Genomic DNA, 22,736 nt, shown 5'->3' with positions numbered 1-22,736 from the left:
CCTGTAGTCCCAGCTACTCAGGAGGGCGAGGCATGAGAATCACTTGAACCTGGGAGGTGGAGGTTGCAGTGAGTCGAGATCGTTTCACTGCACTCTAGCCTGGGTGACAGAGTGAGACACTATCTCAAAAAATATATATATATATATATATTAATAATAAATTTTAGCTAGGTGTGGTGCCTCACATCTATAATCCCAACACTTTGGGAGCCTGAGATGGGAGCCCAGGAGTTTGACACCAGCTGGGCAACATAGCGAGACCTCATCTCTCTATACAAAAGTTTTTTATACAATTTTTTAAATAATAAATTTCATTTGAGCAACTACATTGTGAAAAGACAAATGAAATTTTTTGCTTTGCCTATTTCAAGCAGAATTGAAACTAAAAATTAAAACCTAGATATAAAATGTGACTGTCATGAACCCTTGGGCCTTGACTTGATGTGGCCAGATCAATGCAGGCTCCAGAATACACCCATATCTGTTAAGCAGATGTAGATATCATTCAGAACAAATCCTCCAAAAGCAGAAGTAGTGCTGTGAGAGTCACTACCCTTTAGAAGTCTCGTCATATTTCCAAAGACTGCAGAAACAAGTTTAACTCTGAATGACATCATCCCACAATCTACGGAGCCTCCCTCCTCTTCTATCTTGAGTCGAACCGTCCTCTGCGCAAATCTACCCTTTCTTCTCTTCATGTGTATCTGGATTCCCCGCTCCCCTCAGGCAAGTGTCTCTTGCCACTTTGACTCTGTGTTCCTCTTCTCAGCTTCCTCCTATTAACCAGTATTATCATTTTCTATATGTATTAAACTGTTTTCCTCATGTTCTTCACTTTAAAAGCAAGTTGTATACTTTCTCTGTTTCTGTAAATTTCCAAACTAATTCATACGTTAGATGGAAGTTTTGGGGTAATAAACTGAGATTAAAACATAAATGGAATGCTTCAATTAAGTTTCTTAGGTAAACAGTTCATGACTTTGGTGGGTCAGGCCTTACATTTAAAAAGAGTTAACTGCCCCTTATCTAGGTCAGGGTAGATTAATAAAGTAATAGTGCTCCAAAGACTTCTTAAATGACACCTAGTTCTTATAAAACTATTTAGTAAGTGAAATGAACCAGCATAGTACCTAAGAGAGTGATATTACAACATTCATAAAATCAAATTCAAGAGAAATTAGTTTTTAAGCCTATGTAATAGATCAAAAACTGGGGCATGTCACTGGGAAAAGAACATCATCATTGTTATATACACACAGGTAACAAAAACCCCAAATAACTCATACTTACCTTTGAAAAATATTTAAAGTGTGTATTTGCAATTCGGTATGTATCCTGGAAATATTAGCAATTGGGTATGTATCCTGGAAATTCCAAGATCTCAAACAAAATAATATAACTACAATGTGAAGATCTGTCTTAGAAAGAGCTGGAAAGTTGTCTGGCACCTCCACCCAGATTCTTGACTTCAATGCAGAGACAAATACTTCTACTTCATGGTCCACTACCGAACACCAACAAAACCATTCCACCCTTTGGTTTGATGGTAGTGATACTATCCAAATTGCTCCAAAGCCCATGGAGTGGGTACTGAAGTTGTTTGACCTAAACTCTTGGTATTCATCATTAGGCTCAGAGCTTTACAGAAATGCAGAGTCTCAGAAAAATTTCCTCCCTATCACCAACAAGTATGGAAGGATTTACTGAGGAGGTAATGCAATTCCAGTAAGGCATCATGGGCTCCCAGTCTGAGAGAACCTACTAGGATTCATTGATCTCTTGTCTTCTCTTTCAGGGAATTTCAATCTCCATGACAACAGTATTGTCCAGAGGCAGACATCTCATCATGGAGCAAACCAAGGCTCAAGAACCAAACTAAAGCCATCGGTCACGTAGAGCCAGACATTATACTTAAACAACAAATATGCTTTCTCTGGAATTACAGGTGTGGGTCTTCACCTCACACAGCCTCTACATCATCACAAGAGGAAAATACCACTATCTCTCAGTCAGGCTGAGAACTGAGAATTCAAGGTGAACACCACTTGCTAATGGCTCTTTTTAGTGAAACCACTATTGAGAGCTGAGGGGAACACACACATTTGGCAAACAGATGGAGGGAGGGAACGGGCGTCTCCCTTTGTGAATTCAATACCAGTTGATTCATTAGGCAGAACTGCCAACACAGAAAATAAATACAGCCTCTGGTTACAAAAGTATCACTGCCACTTACCAAACAACAGAAATAAAAAAAAACAGGAGATGCAGTTGGCTGCTGGTTTTTTGTTTTGTTTTGTTTTGTTTTGTTTTGTTTTAAGTCAGGGGAGAGGGTTAAAGCAAAATCCACAATGAACCCAAAGGCTTAAAGTATTTGAACAGCTGCAGATAGCTCAGCTCCTCTTGCCAAAATGCCTGAAGTTCTCCCAGAGTAGGCAACCAAAACAGAATAAAAGTAGCATTTTACCCCAAAATAACAACAGCTTGGGTTCTAATTAATCTCAAATATGAACAGGGAGTGGGACTTCATATTGTGCAGCTTGATAAGCTCTAAAATAAAATTATGATTTTATTACTAAAAATCCTCTTTTTAAAAGGCAACAGCCATGGGAATCTATCCAAGAATAAAATTAAAAAATAAAAAATAATTTTTTTTATTAACAGTACAAATATTTTATTTGTACTGTTAACAAAGTAGCAGTTAACAGTTAAGTACAAAATCACATGGAGCAAACATAAGTGAGAACATGTGACATGGAACTAGGCTGACCAGCCATCCAGTTTTGCCTGTGTAGGGAAAAATTGTGAAGGTCTTTGCTGTGGGCAAAAAATCAGTGGGTATCCTGTAAAGCTTAAATTCTCTTTGAGCTATTTTAAACTCTGCAAACTGAAGAAAACAGATAGTAATGCAAATGACTTCTGTCAATATAAATGCAAATTGTGCCCAGGGGAATGCAATTGATTATTGTCCTGTGGATATTGACCAGTTTGTCAGCTTTGCGTCCAGAGGTAAACTCATTTCAGCATCCCTAATCTGACTATAGATAGGTGACACTTTGTATTCTCTTTGGAACCTATTATAACTTCTTACTGGTTCTCTTATTATGAGTTAAATGAAACATGCTCTTTTTGTATTCATAAAAGAGTTAAGATTTTTTTGGCCTATTTTGAAAACTATCCTTCAAGCAGCATAAATCCTGCTTTATACTAGATTGTATACAGGAATTATACATCAGCATCCTGGTATAACTATTAAAAGTGCCCCCTTACTCTGAAGTGCCCCAGCTGGGATAACATATAATCTCTGCATTTTATGGACTTTATCAAAATATTAAGCCAATAAGGTTAAGAAGTAATATATCCCTCCACCTATTATTATTCATAACAATGTGTACTGGTAAGTCACAGAAAGTAAAATACAAATAATATAAGATTGTAGCACCAACAAATAAAACAAAAAAAGTTGTGCTGCAATACTGCCTAATACGTAACACAATGAACCAACAGCAAAGGACATGCACTTTTGATAGACTGATAAAATACTGATTTCTGGGCAAAGGACTGCTCTGGGGAAGATACTTCTTAAACCCATTTGTCCTCATTAGAGTGGTCTGATATTTTTCCATGAAATCTTAAAGGATGATCAGAAGGCATCTTGCTGTCCAAAAACTGACACTTACCAAATATACTTAATTGTTACTAGCTATCCAATTTTATGCTTATAACTGGATTTTGTGAGGTTTGCTATGTATCATTCCATTCCAATTATAATTATAAAGGCATATAACATAACATAACTAAAGATGAGTTAAGTAAAAATACAAATGTGGGGACAAGAATTATGTATATTGCCCTGAAATAAGACAATCACAGAAAGAAAAGTATTTCTTCTTTGCTGTGCAAAGTAAAATATAACATACTAGGTCAGGATGTATTATATTAATCACAGTAATAACATGCAATTGGAGTGCTCAATTTGTACCAAGTAAACTTTTTTGGATAAACTTTTTCTATGTGTAAATTCAATTTGGATTACAATTCTATGATTTGGGTGACAATACTGTCTCCATCTCACAGATGAAAAAAACTAGGGCAGAGAGTGCTTAGATAACTTGCCTGAGGTCCTATAGTAATAGAAACAGGATTTGAAGAGATAGTCTCATTTTAAGCCTAGACTCTTGATATGGAAGTATATTTGCATAATCAAGGTTTTAAAATATTTCTTGATGAATCTGTCCAAATTTGAGTCCATGGTCTATAATTAGAATCATTACAAATAACCTCATCTCCCTTGCTTCTCTCTCACCCCTTGCCAAGCCTGGATCAGCTCAATTACTTGCCTACTCTGGACCTGAGCAGCTGTGGATAAAAACAACTGGAGAAAATCACTCAACAGACAGACTCGTTTTACTTTAAATATGTGATTTCAAACCTCAAATGCCCAACTCCTGGCAACTGCACTACATTCCCTAATAAACTTGCTTTCCCAAACTCCAAAACAGAAATTCACTACTGCTATCTCTCTCCCCAAACTGGTTTCCTTCTCTGCCTTAGTATCATTTCACTTTATCTCACGCTTCATTGAAAACCTAAATACCACTAGATGAGGACTCCTTTCTCTCTCCACCAACTCAAGAAACCTCCCTCCATCTGCCAGTTTGTCATCCTCTTTCCCCTTTAACTGAGAAATTGTCCCCCTTCTTATTAAACACCAATTCTTCCCAATGATTTCTTAAAAATTTTTTATGCTGCACTGTCAACCCCTCTTTCAAGAAGACTATCCTTTGTAGAATATAAATGTTTACAACGTGCCATTCTTAAACACACAAACACACACACTCACACACACATCTACCTCAAATCTACATTTTCTGCTAGTTATCACCTTTTTTCTCTCCTTCACAGACAAAATTCACCAATGAGTAGTGTACCATATCTACTTCCTCGTGTCCCATTCACCACTCAAGCCACTTCTGTTTGGCTTCCATCTTTTCTCCTGCACTCAAACTGGTCCTACAAATATTAGCTATGAACTCCATGGTGCCAAGTGGAGTGGCCATGCTTCACGATGGGGAAAAATAAGAGACGAGAAACACTGTAAATAAGTTATATAGTGTATTAGAAGCTGGGAGGTGCTATGAGAAAACCAGAAGTCTCCAGAAAAGGAAGTTGACACAAGCAAAATACAGGTTCTGTTAACACCTACTTTATGTACACTTATAGAAGTTAGATATATACAGCAATCAGGCACGAGCTCCCAACTAATCAATTTTGCATTCAGCTGCCTAAAGTACGAAGAGTGAAAACAAATGTTGGCAATCTGATATGACATCATTTATCTGAGTAACACCTTCTTAAAGATCTGAGAGGTGGTATACTTACTTTGGAATTTATAATCTTTTCAGTCCTTGTTTCACTCAAGACTAGAATATAGGAAGAATGTGGAGTACCCTCATCAGTAACATTGATTCTCACTCTATGCACATGCTTGTGTGTGGGTGTGGGTTTGGGTGTGGGTGTGTGTGCCTGTGTGGAAAAGCCCCTGGGAGAGGATGGAGGTAATGGGTGAGAAAGCTGTAGGAGTAACTTATATATTCCTCAAGTTATATTCAACTTCCTCATCCACTTACAAACACTGTCTACAGTCCTCTAAGCTTTTAAAGGCAGGAAATCCATATACTTTTAGAAACAAAAAATTAACTTAAGAGAAAAGTTAAGAAGTGTGGAGGTCAGGATTTCAAGAAAAAAAAAAAAAAAACATTCTGTCAAAATTCAAATAAGATATATGATCCCACTTGATAACAGGTACTGTAAAAGTTTAGAGTCTTCCTTAAGAAATGCCATTAGTATCTCATGATAATGAAGACAGGAGGCAGGAAGACAACATTGTAAATTATGAATAATTCTGTAGGATTTGACTATAAAAAGCATTTAGGCTGGGCACAGTGTCTCATGCCTGTAATCCCAGCATTTGGGGAGGCCAAGGCAGGAGGACTGTTTCAGGTCAGGAGTTTGAGACTAGCCTGGGCAACATAGCAAGACTCCATCTCTAAAAAAAATCCAATTAGCTGGGCCTGGTGGCATGTACCTGTAGTCTCAGCTACTCAAGAGGCTGAGGCAGGAGAATTACTTGAGGCCAGGAGTACAAAACTCCAATAAGCCATGGTTGCACCACTGCACTCTGGCCTGGCCAACAGAGTGAGACCCTGTCTCTTAAACAAATAACACTTAAAATAATTTCACACTCTGGAGGAGATTTAAAGATACAAACATGGAAAGGACTATATAAAAATAGGCTACCATACCATACACCCCAAAATACAAGATGTCAATATTGCATGTATGACTAATAGAACCATTGTTACAAAACAATAAGGCAAAGTTTATTTGTTTGTTTTTAAATAAAGTAGTAGAATTAATGATCAAAACTGATGTGCCTATGTGAGAGGGGAGGGATAGGTGATAATTGTCTTGAGGGTACTAGATTGTCTAGAAATATAAACAAGCAAATACTCAGTAAACCCAGGGGAGCCTCTAGCTTGATAATATTTCTACATGAGCCCAGAATTCATAGGGAACCCCACCTCCTACGCAACCCTACCCTCATCTCCCTGACTCTCAAACTGGGGAGATTCAGACCATCAGCCAAATTCCTGTAGGTCACTGGTTGTTGCACTGGCCCTGGGGAGCCATCTGAAGGTGTTAACAACAGGACTATGTTCCCGCAACAGTTGAGGGGATCACTGTATCCTTTAAGTTTGCTTTTAAAAGCTGGATTTGTAGCTTTTAGCTTTTTATTTTAAAATAAATTACTACTTTATCTCTTTCTTTTATGTATTTTTAAAAGCAGGGATTAATTACTTCTAATTTTTTCTATATGGTTATATGAAATCTTTTACTGTATTATTTTACTTTATAATCAACATATTTCTATTTATTTTACAATTTTAAACATTATTCCTTCTGTACTTTTGCTCATTGCAATGGCAGTTTTAAAAATTTAATCTTTATAAAGTATAGGTATCTTTTTTCCTCTCTGAATGGCCCCACAGTGATCCTACCTAGATTGTACGGTAGAACTCTACTAACTGTATCCCTTACCCTAAAATCAAATTGCCCAGTAAGGCTGATGGTGCCATTATAATGCAATAGAGTTGGGTAATCTAGAAGATTCCAAGCCAAAATACTACTCCATGGCCCAACAATATGTACATTAATGGCAGTGAAGGTGATATTTTAAGTCCTGAACTACCTAATGTCTCTCAAAGACAATGTCAGTTCCACCTAAATTACCTCAATTAACTAGGACAACAGTAATACATAAGATTTCTTCGCAGTGATGGTTTGCTGGCTGCTGCAGGGCAGGCTTTCTGCTGTTGGATTTTTAGTTAGCCAAGGTATGCTTATGCTCATTTATCTGAAGCCCCCCCAAGCCCAGGACTTTAGTGATCCTAAGGTACTTACATTCTTTCATAGATCAATTTTATTCTTACCTCCCCATCAGCAGAGTTGGCCTAGTGAGTTTTAAATATTTATTTTCAATAAAAACAGAGTCACAGACTATTAGAAAAACAGACTCTCCAGTACACTTTTCTTATGCTTCTACTTCATTTACTTCTTTATCATTAAAACCAAAACCACAAGCTCCACTTCTGGAAAGAGATTCAAAGTGTGGCCCAACAGTTCTTCACTTAAAAAACTGGAACCGAAAAGATACCATCCCTCATCTTCACGGAAGAGGGAAGGCAGAAATAAAGGCTGCTGTAGGGACCCTTTTGGAGAGAGCTATGTTTATTTTTTCATTGTTAATTATACCTTTGTTATGGGTTTATTCTGTTCTGGGATAAGTGTTGTATAACCTTTAATGATAAAATGCTTTATGTTAATTCTTTGCAGTTGCTGTTATACATACTTTGTTAGCTTTCATTTTCCTGTTAGGTTGAATATTTGGAGATTGCCTTGCTGATACTCCTCTCTGCCCTTCTTTAGGGAAGAACTATTTCTCCTGTATTGCCTAAGCTGGTACACACTTCTTCTAAAGAAATATGCATGAATTCTCTCCTCTAGACGGTATGTGTAGTTCTGCCAAGACAAGTTTATATAATCTACACAAATGAACTGTATGACTGCGATAAAGATCAACTACTCGCTCCCCAAGATTTTACAACTATTACAAACTTCATTTCCTTTCAGTTACTGAAGGATTAGGGCAGGTAGAGGGTGGCCTTGGGAAATGAGAGGGGGTCTAAAAGAGCTTTGCAGGATTATCAATAATGGACACAAGAGTAGAAAATAAAAGTAAAAAGAGAGAAGTAATAAATTGAGGATGATCTTCATTTCGATCCTCTCAAAGAGGGAGTTAGAACAAGGGTAAGAAATGTAAGACTGCGAATTTTATAGATACAGACAAGTTTATGCTGGTTATATTTTGCAATATTGAGGAATGTCAGTTTTAGAAAATGTGACATGCATGGTATATATAACCAGAGGTTACTAATACATTCATAATGAAAGCTGTGTGTTGTGTGATATTGTACATTGTATTTAGGGTTCTATGAAGAATTAACGTGTGCACTTCAGACTCCAGTGGGAAAAACCGAGCTATAGAATTGTTAAATTGTGATGGTGACACCTTGTCACAAGAACAGAATAGTCATCCGTAGCAAAACTAAAGGCTTACTGAAAAGTCATCAACTCAGGCTTTAGAGAAGATGTCATAAGGAAAAAGGAAAACCTTATTTCCTAACTATACCTTACTAAATTCTGTTAAATACTGCGACTTACCAACAGGCCAGATGTATAGAGAACCATCTGTGTTTCAAGTCCCTTAGGACTTACAAGCCAGCTTTGTTGGCCATCTTACCCACAGATACTTAAATCTACCCACTGACAGAAATCTTCGGACCATGTGAATGGGGAAAGATAGAGGAAGGCCAAAGAGTGTGTTTCCCACCTCAGAGCTCCTCTCAGTGTCCAACTGGCAAGGACTGTGGGAATGACATCTTCCTATCTATGAAAAAGTACCTTTCTCCATTACCAGACCACAGTGTGAAACTGCTTTAAACATCTAGAAAATAGATCCTCCTGTAGAAATTAGCCTATGGAAAAGCCTACACAAGGGCAGGGTGGAGTACTGGAAAAAGCATGGGCTTTGTCCTTGGACAGCTGGGCGCAGTTGCTGGCACATAGGAGGTGCATAGTAAATGGTAACCAGTCTACGGTATGAAAGAAAAGATGTTTGCTCATACTTTCTCCACTACTCTCCTCCTTCCTAAATATAATGCTTCATCCTATTCAAAGTTTCCATGGGACTAAAAACTTCCATCCTCTGACTCAACTAATATTGAGGCCAGGACACAGCACCGCAGAGTGATCAGGAGTTCAGGAGCTGTAGACAATCCCTGGGTTTGAACACTAGCTCTTCTACTTACTGGCTATGTAATCTCAAGCAAGCTGTAAGTGCACTTATTAACTACTTTTAATGCAGTTATTGATAATTCATTAAGCCTTATCCGTAAATGCGGGTAATTACAGTACCTATACTTCACTTGGCTAATGAGAGAATTAAAAGTGATCATCTATGCACAAGATTCAGCACAGCATCTGGCAAATGACTGTTCAAAAATGTAATTTATTACAATGATCATTATTATTTCCCACAGCAACTATTTATTATTATTATATGTTACTATTATTTCTGTGGCAAACTGAGAAGTGGTGAATTTTACTGATTAATGTGATGCATTAAGAAAGTTCAACTGAACCCAAAGCTTTCATTCCTCTTATCCCTCATACTCCCTGGAAGTTAACTTTTAGTTAACTTGTGCAAAATACATAACCAAAAATTTACAATGAGAGAGATCTGGCTTTTATGGCAGATTATCGTATATTGTGAAGGCAGCAAGAACCATTTTAAATTTTCTTTTTCTCTGCCTTTTTTTTTTTAAAGGAGACAGAGTTTCACTCTGTCGCCCATACTGTAGTGCAGTGGTGTGATCATGGCTCACTGCAGTCTTGACCTCCTAGGCTCAAGTGATCTGCCCACCTCAGCCTCCTGAGTAGCTGGGACTATAGGCGCATGTTACCATGCCCAGCTAATTTTTTGTAGAGATAGGGTTTTGTCATGTTGCTCAGGCTGGTCTCGAAGTCCTGGGGGCAAGCAATCGACCTGCCTCGGCCTCCCAAGCATTAGGATTATAAGCATGAGCCACTGCACCTGGCCCCATTTTAAATGTTCTTAAACCCTGAATACAATGAGCTCTCATTGCACTATACCAGGAAAAAAGAAATCACTAGATTGGTTTCAGAAAGTCTACCTTAGAGGCGGCAAATAAAATTTTCGAATGTTAGTATTAACTTAGGATATTAACAAATAGAGGGATTTATACTATATAGACTAGTTTTAACTTAAGATATTAACAAATAGAAGGATTTATACTATATAGACTCTTTCAGTTCAGATTTATATTCTATCATTTTCTACAAACACATGGTCATGGAGCCACTGCAGTGCACTTCAAAATATTAATAACGAATTACCTAGAGAGACAGAAATGCAGTGGGAAGCCATCAAAGTGGGTTTTTTTTTTTTTTTTTGAGACGGAGTCTGGCTCTATCGCCCAGGCTGGAGTGCGGTGGCCGGATCTCAGCTCACTGCAAGCTCCGCCTCCCGGGTTTACGCCATTCTCCTGCCTCCGCCTCCCAAGTAGCTGGGACTACAGGCGCCCGCCTCGTCGCCCGGCTAGTTTTTTGTATTCTTTAGTAGAGATGGGGTTTCACCGTATTAGCCAGGGTGGTCTCGATCTCCTGACCTTGTGATCCTCCCGTCTCGGCCTCCCAAAGTGCTGGGATTACAGGCTTGAGCCACCGCGCCCGGCCTAAAGTGGGTTTTAAGTGATCTATAAAATTAAAATATGACATAAAAATAATTTGTCCTTCCTAGTCTCCTTTCAACTTTCTGGCCATATTCTAACAGTGAATACATAGATGATATACTTAAACATCGAAAACATTGAATATTTCTACCTGAATATTATTTTTTGTTGGCCATAAACATTCGAAATTTGCCCCAGGGAATTATCCTTGCATGGCAATCATGTAAAATTTGTTTTAAACATTTTTCTTCTACTTTTGAAGCCATGCAAAGGGAAGTGTACATTAAAAGCTTTTTCATTCACCGTTTGCTTGGTTATTAATTTGGGAATTAAATTTTGTTTTCATAACAATTCCTCACACATAAATACTGGCTTTTATAACTCTACCTTCAGAATTTGATGTTTCTTCTTCATGAGGAAATAAACTGTTAAATTACACAATGAAAGATCCTGGTTAAACATGTTTTGTGAAAACGGGAATTTGCTATATACAAATGGGCACATTTCTAAAAATTTGAAAGACTTAAAAGACATTTAACACTAAAACAACATATATTTTAAACAATCCAATCTTTTACTGGTGATGGAGAAGATTTTTTAGAATGCTACAGTCCTAAATGTTATTATTTAAAATACTGGCCATCATTATATTATATCTATTTTCCAGAGCTGCTAATAGTGCTCTAGCCAATGGGAAGCCACGTAAAGCTAACTTTTACTCTGCCAATCTGCCCCATAAGAATTCTGCCCCATAAGAACAAGAACACAATCCTATTAGATCCTTCCAAAATTATAAACATTTTGAACTACAGAAATTCTGATTTAGACAATTCAATTCTCAGTCGTATATAATTAACCTGAACATACAGAAATTCATTTTTAAAAAAGAGCTAAAATTAAGGATGCACTTTAAAAGTGCCAAACCACACAGATAATCATGATAGAAACATAAAGCAAGAGATTTAATATTTTCTTTATCTAGTAAAACCCATAAACTAGATCCAGTTTGCATTTTTAAAAAATCAGATGATAAAGGATTCTAAGTCAATTTAATAAGTAATTAATTTCAATTAATTTGCATGACCTTCTTGATTTTTGCATAGTACATGCATTAATTTTCTATTGCTGCTACAGAAAAGTCTCCCTGGGATAAAATCAAAGTTGGTAGGGCTGTATTCCTTCTCTGGAGGTTCTAAGAGAGAATCCCATTTCTTTGCCTTTTCCAGCTTCTAGAAGTTGCCTGCATTTAGGGATCATGTCCGCTTCCTTTACCTTCCAAGCTAGTAGCTAGCATCCTCAAATCTCTCTTTGTCTCCTCTGCCACTCTTAAAGGCCACTAGGATTACATTAAACCCATCAAGATAATCCAGAATAATCTCCCTAATTAAAGGTCAGTTGATTTGCAACCTTAATTCCACTTACGACCTTAATTCTCCCTTGCTATGTAACCGAACATTTTCATAGGTACCAGGGATTAGGATGCAGGCATCTTTCGGGGGTTGGGAGCAGTTATTATTTTGCCTACCACAGTACATCAGATTTATATCTAAATTTGTAATATTAAAATCAAGTCCATATTCACCCAAGCGAATTAAAGTTCTCTAATACTATTACTATTATTATTGTTACAGTGTACAATAAAAATGTAAACAGTTTTAAATGTTTTCAGTTAGATAATCACATCTTCTTTCACTAGAGATATGCCAACTTATCCAGCATCTGACCTCTTTCCATTCTTACGTGGGCAAATTTGACACCAATCAATTGTTTCAATACCTTGTTCTCAACTCAGTTCACAACTCAGTGCATTGTAGGTTATACACTGATAAAAATATTAAACTCGCATAAGATAATGTAATATATATTGCTTATTATATTTATTATATTTTTAAATTAAACATATTGCTTATTATATTTATTATATATTAGGCAAACCTGTTTTTTACTCTGAGCTTACATCTCAGACTGAAATAAAAAATTATTAAGAAAAGACGATTTCACTAACATGGACTTCACACAATGTTTTCAGGAAGTATATTGTAAGAGCAGATTATTAGCATTTGCATAGATTTTGGAGATACCACACTCCATCTTAGAAATGATATAAAGGAAACTTGGCCCAGAGATCTTCATCTGACTTACCTGAGGTCACACAGTTAACCTGAGACAGAGTTGTCTCCTGGCAATAAGTAAGTGTTGTCATGATTATGATGCTGTTCATCTGACACATAAAATAGGCTGAACTATGACTCATCACTAGAGCACACTGTAAATTAATATCTTTACTAAGTTACACCACAAGGGACTGCAGAAGTAGTATTTTATCATTCTGTTCCATGACAATATATAGCCCTAAGCCAAGGATCAAGGCCTACTAAGAGCCTGTGTAAATTATACAAAACTTATAAAATGTCATATAAAAAGAAGAAACAGTATGCAAGAAGGAGAAACTAACTGGACAACAAAATCAAAGAATGATGAGCCTATGCTAATAATGCAGATAACTTCTATAAGACAAAGAAAACTTGACAATATTTAACTTTTCATGATAAATCATTATTTCCTACTGGTGGAATAAAATAAGAAGAGTATAAGACATTTTATACGGATTTTCTTGGAGGAGGAAAATGGCTTAGAATTTGTACAGTCTGACAAATATCATTGTGTCAAGAGTATTTTGAAATTCTGTCATTTTCTCCAATTTTTTTATTTTTTTTTATTTTTTAGAGACTGGATCTTACTCTGTTGCCCAGGCTGGAGTACAGTAGAGCCATCATAGCTTATTGTCTGTCTCCAGATATTTTAATCTCTACTTTAAAATATATCAGCTAAACACACCTATATCCCTAACCCAATAAATGAAAATATAATTATCATGTTAAAACTAGTTTCTTTTTAATATTAAATATATCATAGTTTCCTTCAGATAACAGGACTGAATTCCATTTTTAAAAGTTACGGGGGGAGAAGCCTCTTAAATTATCAATAAAACATGATTTCTTGGTATTATAAGGGAGAATTAAAATCAACTTACTTGATGTAATAGGGCACTTTATTATGTGAAATGGATCTTTGCCACGGCAGCTGGACTGATGCTGAGGAAACAAAGGGAGATTATTGGAAACGCTGGAAACCAAAAAGTCTTACACCTTAATGCAAAACAACTGAACATTTTATAGCAAATTCAATGAACTGCTCTGGTTTCTGAGCTGGATTCCTATAATTATGAGATCCACTGGGTCAAACAAAAAAGTTGATAAAAATACTTTTAAATTTTCAAATGGTGTTGTTTATAAATACTACAGTTTAAACCTTAGTGCCATCTGGAAACTGTACTCCATATATATTTTTGATAAAACCAAAATTAATTTTACCTGGTATATCCAGATTAAAATGAGATTTTGAAGACTGAATTTTCCAGATGACTAATAACATTCTTTACTTTGCATCATAGTCACAGGAGGAGCTATTGAGTACAGATGGCATTTAAATAAATTCAATTCTACAAAATTTAAAAGAGGAAATTTAAAATAGGCAAAAGTTGTGAAGAACCAAGGCAATCGTCTAGGCAGAAAAATCCCAATTTCTTACTTTCATCTGAAACACACAGAGAGCCCAGTCTCCTACTTTTGCACTAGATCTTTCTATGATTGAGATTTTATGGGTTTTTTTAATTGAGGTACTTCTTTTTTTTCAATTCTAGTTACTTCTTACTTATAAAAAATACATTATTCCTACATTAACCAATTATTTTAAGACTTACTTAAGAAGAATAGTACATGTGAATTTAGTGCCATAAAAGAATTTTGCTAAATGAACAAATACAAACATTCAGATAATAGTTTGAATTTTCATACTTTGCAAATATCATCAGATCCTCATGTAGCCAGTTGTCACCAATACTTTTTTCTCAATTTCATGTCACATTAATATCTTACAACTATTCAGCATTCTAAACTTTGTCAAGCAGTTTCAAATATATCTTTTTGGTAAGGAAGCCAGCAAGATACACGTTAAAGTTCCATTTGATAGATGAGGAACTAAATGCATAGAGATAAAATAACTTGCCCAAAGAGTGATAACCAGTAAATAAATGGTCGAGCTCAGATGTGATCTCAATTTCTGAATATCAGTTGAGCAATTTTTCTACTCAACAATTCTTCCTCTCTTTATAAAAGGCAAATATTCTTTTCTCAATCTATGCCCACCAAAGTATAAAAAAGGGATGAAATGAGGAAGTAGGTACGTTACATTTCTCATTAGAGCCAACCTCATTTCAGTGTTGGCACCAGGCTAATAGGTCAGTTTTTATTTTGTGCCTAATTAAACAGGCTTCTTTTATAATCATGGCTAAAGTCCAAGAAATATAATAAAGCCAAAGATTCCAAGCAGCAAAGGACAACAATTATTAAATTTATTAATTGGGACTTTTATACTTCTCCACTCATTTTAATAATTGTTTTGATTTGAATAACTTCCACCTCCTTGGACTCTCAGTGTTAGATAATACAAGGCCATGCATTTGACTTGCACAAAATGTGTGTAAATTTCACAATATTTCACTTCCAAAAGAATATGTGCTTGATTTCTACTATGACAGTGATTGCTAGGTGAAAGTGTAGCATTTCATCAATATTAAAGATAACTGATACTTAGAACTGTAAATACAGTCTCAATTATTTTGTAAACTCCTCTTTCATTTGATCTTGGTACATAGCTTTACATTTTGAGAAACTGAGCTTTAGAAATCTGGAATACTTAATATCTAATAAGTATAGAGCAAACCTATTTACTTCATCAACGTTGATGGTATCCAGACTTTAAAAATGTGTCCTGGCATCTAGATACACAGTATATTCCAGGAAGGCCTATACCACTCAAAGATTAACTAGCTAAGGTCTAAGGTTTGTGAAACAGAAAAACTATATGGTGTTGAGGTAGGGGTGGGGGCAGGGAGGATGGTGAGAGGTAGAGAGGTACAGGGCAGGAAGAGGCAGGAAATGACTGATTAAGATTCTTGAAATTGTAAAAGAAAAGCCCAACCTTTAACTGAAGTAAGGAGGTTTATTAATAGTGACAAAAAGATTAAGAGGAAATATAATGTAATCAATTTAGTTAGAAGATATAGTATTTTTTAGCTATTTCTATGGTTATAGTTGCAAAAAAACTGTCATGATTGAGAAACAAGCTTTGTCCTAAGTTTTAAAATTTACTTAAATTGAATTAAATGAAACAAATTGCTTTCTTACATATATTTGCCAGAGGAAATGAAAGGAAAGAAATTAATATTTACTGAAAGCATTTGTGTCAAGAACTGTGCTAGGTGCTTTGTGTAATTGGATATGCCTTGTCATTGAGTTCTCAAAACAATCAGAAGAAATAGGTAATATGGTATTTTAAGACAAAGAAATCAACCTTCAGAAATTCACAGGTCTGGTAAGCGGCAGAATGAATGTTTAAATTCAATCTGTTTGACTATAAATCCTACATTCTTTAGTAGCCTCAGCAGTGAATGATAAATAAAGTAGAAGCTGAAATTGTTTATTCAAGATCTCAAGAATGGTCCACAAATTTAAAATTCCAGTTGAAAATATTACACAAAATTCTACGTAGATGGTTTGGCTACATATGCAATACTTGAATAGAAGAAAACTAAATATAATCGCAGTGAGCCTAATAAATCAAAATCTTCCCACTTAAAGATTTATAGGGAGTGATTTTTTTACTTTAAAAGTTGAAGGTTTATTTTAAATAGGCAATTTTTAAGCAGAAAAAATAATTTAAAATCTTAAAATATAAAACTGATTNAGAATGAATGTTTAAATTCAATCTGTTTGACTATAAATCCTACATTCTTTAGTAGCCTCAGCAGTGAATGATAAATAAAGTAGAAGCTGAAATTGTTTATTCAAGATCTCAAGAATGGTCCACAAATTTAAAAATTCCAGTTGAAAAATATTACACAAAATTCTACGTAGATGGTTTGGCTACATATGCAATACTTGAATAGAAGAAAAACTAAATATAATCGCAGTGAGCCTAATAAATCAAAATCTTCCCACTTAAAGATTTATGGGGAGTGATTTTTTTACTTTAAAAGTTGAAGGTTTATTTTAAATAGGCAAATTTTAAGCAGAAAAAATAATTTAAAATCTTAAAATATAAAACTGATTTCTTTATTATGAAAAAGTTCATAATCTTTGCCTATGACACAGCAATGATGATATGATACTATGTTAGTTATCATAACAGACGTTCCAATGAAAAGCCATAGCTAAAGATGAATTCATTTCTGTTCCACTTTGAAGATTTCTCAGTTGTCATTACATTAATACAAATAATAACCATTAAGCAATATTTTCACTGATGTTAGTACCTCCTTACATGCATCTATCTAAATAAACATATTGATAGCAAGAAATACGGCTTCTTCAATTAAAGTGAAAGAAAATGCTAATTCATTCAATTAATGTGATCAGTCCAGTTTATTAGTACTTACTAGAGAGAAAATGCTGAGAGGATGGTCCAAAATCTCTGTGGGCTTCCTGAAGCTGTTTAAGGCGATCATCCACAGAAACCTGTACACATACACATATGAGACAGAGGAAATAATTTGATTCTGAAACAATAACTTTAATAATATCTTTGCTTTAAAGGCTATAATAAATGATGCTATTGCCCAGGATATGATTGTTTATATAGGCCCCTTCTCTGTCTCTGGTATCAGAGTAATGGTAAAAAAAAAAAAAAAAAGGACTCCTGGCCTCAAATAAGAGTAAACAGAGTCAGGTACTCTTCTGAGCAATTTATAGAAATTAATGCTTTAGTCTTCATAATAACTGTAAAAGTTATTTTTATCATTATCTTACAGATTAAGAAACTAAAACACAAAGAGGTATCGAAGGACATAAAGCTAGTGAGTGGCAACACTCCTGTTTGTATTTGGTCATACAGTGCCAGAATCTGTGCCCTAACTGTTACTCTGCATTGCCTCTAAGGCAGTACATTGTCTCTAAAGCCTCTAAAGTCAAAATGTGGTCATTGAATCAGTGACTACTCATCTCTGTTTTGTAAGGAAGATGGTACAAAGTGTTATGGGGAGCAAATGAAAAAGAAGCCTAGGAAACTAGATAGTTAGATAATAGATTATATATATATATATATATATATATATGGTGAGAGAGAGAGAGAAATAGACAGTACATAGATAGTAGCTAGTTAGAAGGATAGAGTGAGGTGGTAGAAGATAAACAGAGAATGAAAAGACATGTGAGTATGCAACATCTTATTTTCCTCCAAATTTGTATCTGATCATCTCTGCTTGGGGTTGAGACATATATCTAAGTTTGAACAGGCATAATAATGTACTCTTCATATTTTTTCATATACATTTTTGGGCTTTGTTTTGTTTTGTTTGTAAAGACAGAGTCTCACTATGTTGCCCAGGCTGGAGTTCAGTGGCACAATTATGGCTCACTGCAGCCTCGACTTCGTGGGCTCAAGCAATCCTCCCACCTTAGCCTCCCAGGTAGCTGGGACTACACGCATATGCAATCAAGCTGCGTTAATTTTTTTTTTTTTTTGGTAGAGACAAGGTCTCACTATGCTACCCAGGTTGGATACTCTACATCTATTATCCACATCTTTATTTTTGTTTTATTTTTAGAGACACGGTCTCACTCTGTTGCTCAGGCTGGAGTGCAGTGGCACAAACATAGCTCCCTGTGACCTTGAACTCCTAGCCTCAAGTGGTCCTCCCACCTCAGTCTCTCAGGGAGTTAAGACTACAGGCACACACCACCACACCCAGCTAATTTTTTAATTTTTATTTTGCAGAGACAGGCTTTTCCTGTGTTGCACAGGCTGGTCTCAAACTTCTGACCTCAAGCGACCCTCTCACCTCAGCCTCACAAAATGTTGGGATGACAGGCATGACCCACCATGCCCAGCGCCTTGTAAAATACACATTCTATAGTTAGTTATCTGCATTATGAAAATGTAAAGGGTTACTAAACTGAGAAACTAAATGCAAATCAATAACAACCGCACATAGCCTACTGACATTTCCATTTCCTTTTTCTAGCCTTGGTCATGTAATGCTAGTTATTGTTCCACTTAGAAGGACAATCTCATTTGCAGCTGTCCTTAAATGAAACTGTATGTCTGGTTCCCTGGACAGCACTAGTTCCTCCTGGTTAGCTATTTAAATTGCATTAGTGTGCACTTTGTTCATTAAGGCCTAAAAGCATTCAAATGCCACACTTTATGAGTAAAGAAAATATTACTCCTGTAATTCAACAGTGTTGTCCACCAGCATAGATTTTTCTCATCTTATCCAACCAGTAACTAACATCTGAGCTCTAGAGGTGACCAGGATCATAGTTAAGGATGACTGAATACATATCTTCTTTCAAGTATAACATATTCCCTGACTTCTAATTGGAATAGTGATAACAGAAATAGAATGGGAAGTAAATCAAGATGGACCATAAGAATCATCACATGAAGATAATGAATTAGAGAAACAAAGCAGAAGAAAAAAAAGAATAAAGAGCAAATATTTCTGTGTTCCATCCACTAGAAAAACATGTATACATTTAACAGATTTTGCTTTACTAATCCTAGGTTATTAACACTCTTTTCAAAGACTGAGATTGTAAAATATTATACACTAATTTCTTACTTCTTCAATTTCATTAAGAAAATATGAACCATTGAGTGCTTGCATATTTGAATTAATTCAGCAAATCTATTACATGATAAAATATTATATCTCTCAAATGTTTGTATGCGCTACATCAAAATTGCATATTTAAATAAGGCCTGGAGTCATTAAACCAACTGTGTTTCTGTGACCCAACACAGGTTTCAATTACTGTGATTTATTTAACCTTTTGCAATTTTCCACAAATATCATATGAATAGTACACCAAAAAATTGAATTAAACTCTACAAATAAAGGAGGCCTTCAGGTTCAAGATACTGAAAGACAAATACCTGATGTCATCATATGCTAAATTCATTATCAAATACCATCAATAAAGAAAGAGAAAACGGTGAGTGGTAGAATAGTGAGGTAGGGTTTACAGACCACCCAAGGTGAAAGCCTGCATTACAAAGGGGAATAATCTGACACCTGTAAAAGTTTCCATCGCATATTAAGGTCATCGAGCTGGCGAGACATCTTTAGAGAGGGATGCAGGTCAAGCGGAGACAGCTGACTGGATAAATCATTCACTGTTTTAACTTTTAAGTTGATTGGTGCAATTTCTTCTCTAAATGCCTAGAAGAAAAGAACCAAAAATATATTATTGGAAAAGAATATAACAAAAGCTAGTACAACTGATCCTTGAATAACTTAGATCTGAACGGCATGGGTCCACGTATGCACAGATTTTTCTCAACCAAACTGCCTGGGTCCACTTATGACCGATTTTTTTCAATCAAACATATGGAAAATACAGTATTTGCAGGTCTGTATGGAGAGCTGACTTTTTGTACATGCAGGTTCCAAGGGGAAATGTGGGACTTGAAGTATGCATGAATTTTGGTATATGTGGGGTCCTGGAACTCTACTTCCAAATAAATGGCAAGGCCATCTCAGAGGAAATCAACTACAGTTGCCCACTCAACAACAGCTGACTTAATTCAGGTCTTCGGTAACTTGGATGAATAACCAAAAAGTCACTGTTTATTACCCAAAGAACGTAAATAAGTGTGTGAAGAGAAAAATAATTCAAACGTATTTAAATGATTATGTATTTCCTTTCATGCTTTTTATTATATGCAGTTTACTCTGGAAAATGTGTGCCATTATTTTTCCACTTTACTGATATCTCATGTTGATTCTATCTTTAGTTTGTATTCATATTTTCTTTTTATTCTGTTTTAACATAGCTACCTTAATATTTTTTCACCAAATCCAACAACTTGATTTTAACATGTTTCCACTGAAAATTAAGTTAGAAAGTGGCCAGCAGAAACAACATTCCTAACCATGAAACCAATGCCTATTACAGACTCAAGAGGTAAGATCTATCCCTGTCCAAATCATTTATAATCACTCTGTGGTTAGGCCTTGGGCAGGAAGAGTGGATTCTACAGGAAAAAAGGTAAATGAGTCTTAGAATTGACAAATGCCACCTCTGAGCAAGGTCTAGAATCATTAAAACAACTCACTAAGAACACTCAGAAATTGTAATTATGAGCATCCATATTCTTGATGTCCCCAACGAAGAATGGAAGCTGCTTGGGAACAGACGCTCACTATTCAGTACAGGACATGCAATCCAAAAGAGACAGAATTAATTTCTATTGACAAAGGCCCACAAAATGATATTTGAGCAATATTTAAGCTAAAACAGAATGGAGAACAGAACTGGGATACTAAAGGAAAACAGTTTAAGTTTAAATTGGCCACAAAATTATAGTTAATAATGTACCAAACTTAAATTAGAAGTAGTAGGGATGGGGGTAGGGGGTGGGATAGCATTAGGAGATATACCTAATGTAAATGACGAGTTAATGGGTGCAGCACACCAACATGGCACATGTATACATATGTAACAAACCTGCACATTGTGCACATGTACCCTAGAACTTAAAGTATAAAAAAAATTTAAAAAGTAGTAAGTGTTATAAATATCCCATTAGCTTTGGCCCTCAGGTTTCATCATTTCTACATTGTTCATCTTTAAGTAGGGAGGCTCTTTAAGAGACTAGAGTCAGAGTAAGAACTATGAATGTTGGAACTTTGAAGTCAACATGTGTAAAGTAAGAAATATTACTGAACCCTGCAGCTACCAACATTTCAAAGACAGGGTAGAAGAAGGGAAGCATACAAATTCATGGGAATTGCTGCAGTATAGAAGGAGAAGAAGATCTGAGGTAGTTTTTTTCCGTTGCTGCAGATTTGGCATTTTAATAGATTACAGAATGTGCACACACAAGCAAACACACAAATACAATTAAATAAGAAGAGCAGTTGTATGGTAACAGAGACATTATAAGTGTAAAAAATTCACAATTAATATAGAAGCACAGGGAAAGAGGAGGTGTGGGTTAGGGTGGGCAAAGGGAATGTTTCACTCTAGAGTTTGAAAAGGTTGGGGTCCCTCAGCTTCAGTTTGAGAACAATTACAGAATTCAAATCCTTCAAGGTTTCTTCAGTCATGATTTTAACTGTATGCCTTAGTATTCTCTCCATGGCCGGGCGCGGTGGCTCAAGCCTGTAATCCCAGCACTTTGGGAGTCCGAGACGGGTGGATCACGAGGTCAGGAGATCGAGACCATCCTGGCTAACACAGTGAAACCCCGTCTCTACTAAAAAATACAAAAAACTAGCCGGGTGGGGTGGCGGGCGCCTGTAGTCCCAGCCACTCGGGAGGATGAGGCAGGAGAATGGCGTAAACCCGGGAGGCGGAGCTTGCAGTGAGCTGAGGTCCGGCCACTGCACTCCAGCCTGGGAGAGAGAGAGAGACTCCATCTCAAATAAAAAAAAAAAAAAAAAAAAAAATCTCCATGGGTAGGTACCTTGGAGGACTCAAGAAGTGTAATTCGCTTTTAAAATCACCATCTTTTATTTTTTTATCTATTAAAGATTAAAAATGAAATGCTAGAAAATGTTTTGAGATGCATATAATTTTAAATAATAGCCTATTTTATTTCAAAAGATAGTAAACTTTAAAAAAATAGAATATAACTTCAAGACAGGCTTTAAAAATCTTTTGGAACAAAAAAGAAATTTAAATTTTTCCTCTCCAAAAGTAATGTTTCTCTATATAAGCCACAGGTTAAAACATTTAAAAAGCTTTGACAAACAAGGTCTTTGGTTTTCGTTTTTCATTTTATGGTCAGGTGTTATAT

General features: G+C 35.8%; 1 protein-coding gene across 1 annotated transcript in view; it reads right to left on the bottom strand.

The window, feature by feature from the left end:
• Positions 1–22,736, bottom strand: part of UTRN (utrophin) — a 604,813-nt gene that overhangs the window by 83,896 nt on the left and 498,181 nt on the right. The window contains exons 56-58 of the mRNA XM_017849334.1: positions 20,008–20,154; positions 17,371–17,449; positions 13,906–13,966 (exon numbers count right to left, since the gene is read on the bottom strand). Coding sequence (XP_017704823.1) covers positions 13,906–13,966; positions 17,371–17,449; positions 20,008–20,154 — 287 coding nt within the window. The remainder of the gene's footprint in view (positions 1–13,905; positions 13,967–17,370; positions 17,450–20,007; positions 20,155–22,736) is intronic.

The sequence above is a fragment of the Rhinopithecus bieti genome, unplaced genomic scaffold (genome assembly GCF_001698545.2).
Source record: "Rhinopithecus bieti isolate Rb0 unplaced genomic scaffold, ASM169854v2 scaffold_32264, whole genome shotgun sequence".
Taxonomy (NCBI): Eukaryota; Metazoa; Chordata; class Mammalia; order Primates; family Cercopithecidae; genus Rhinopithecus; species Rhinopithecus bieti.
The sequence above is the reverse complement of the archived record's forward strand: the minus strand, read 5'-3'. Positions and strand labels throughout refer to the sequence as shown.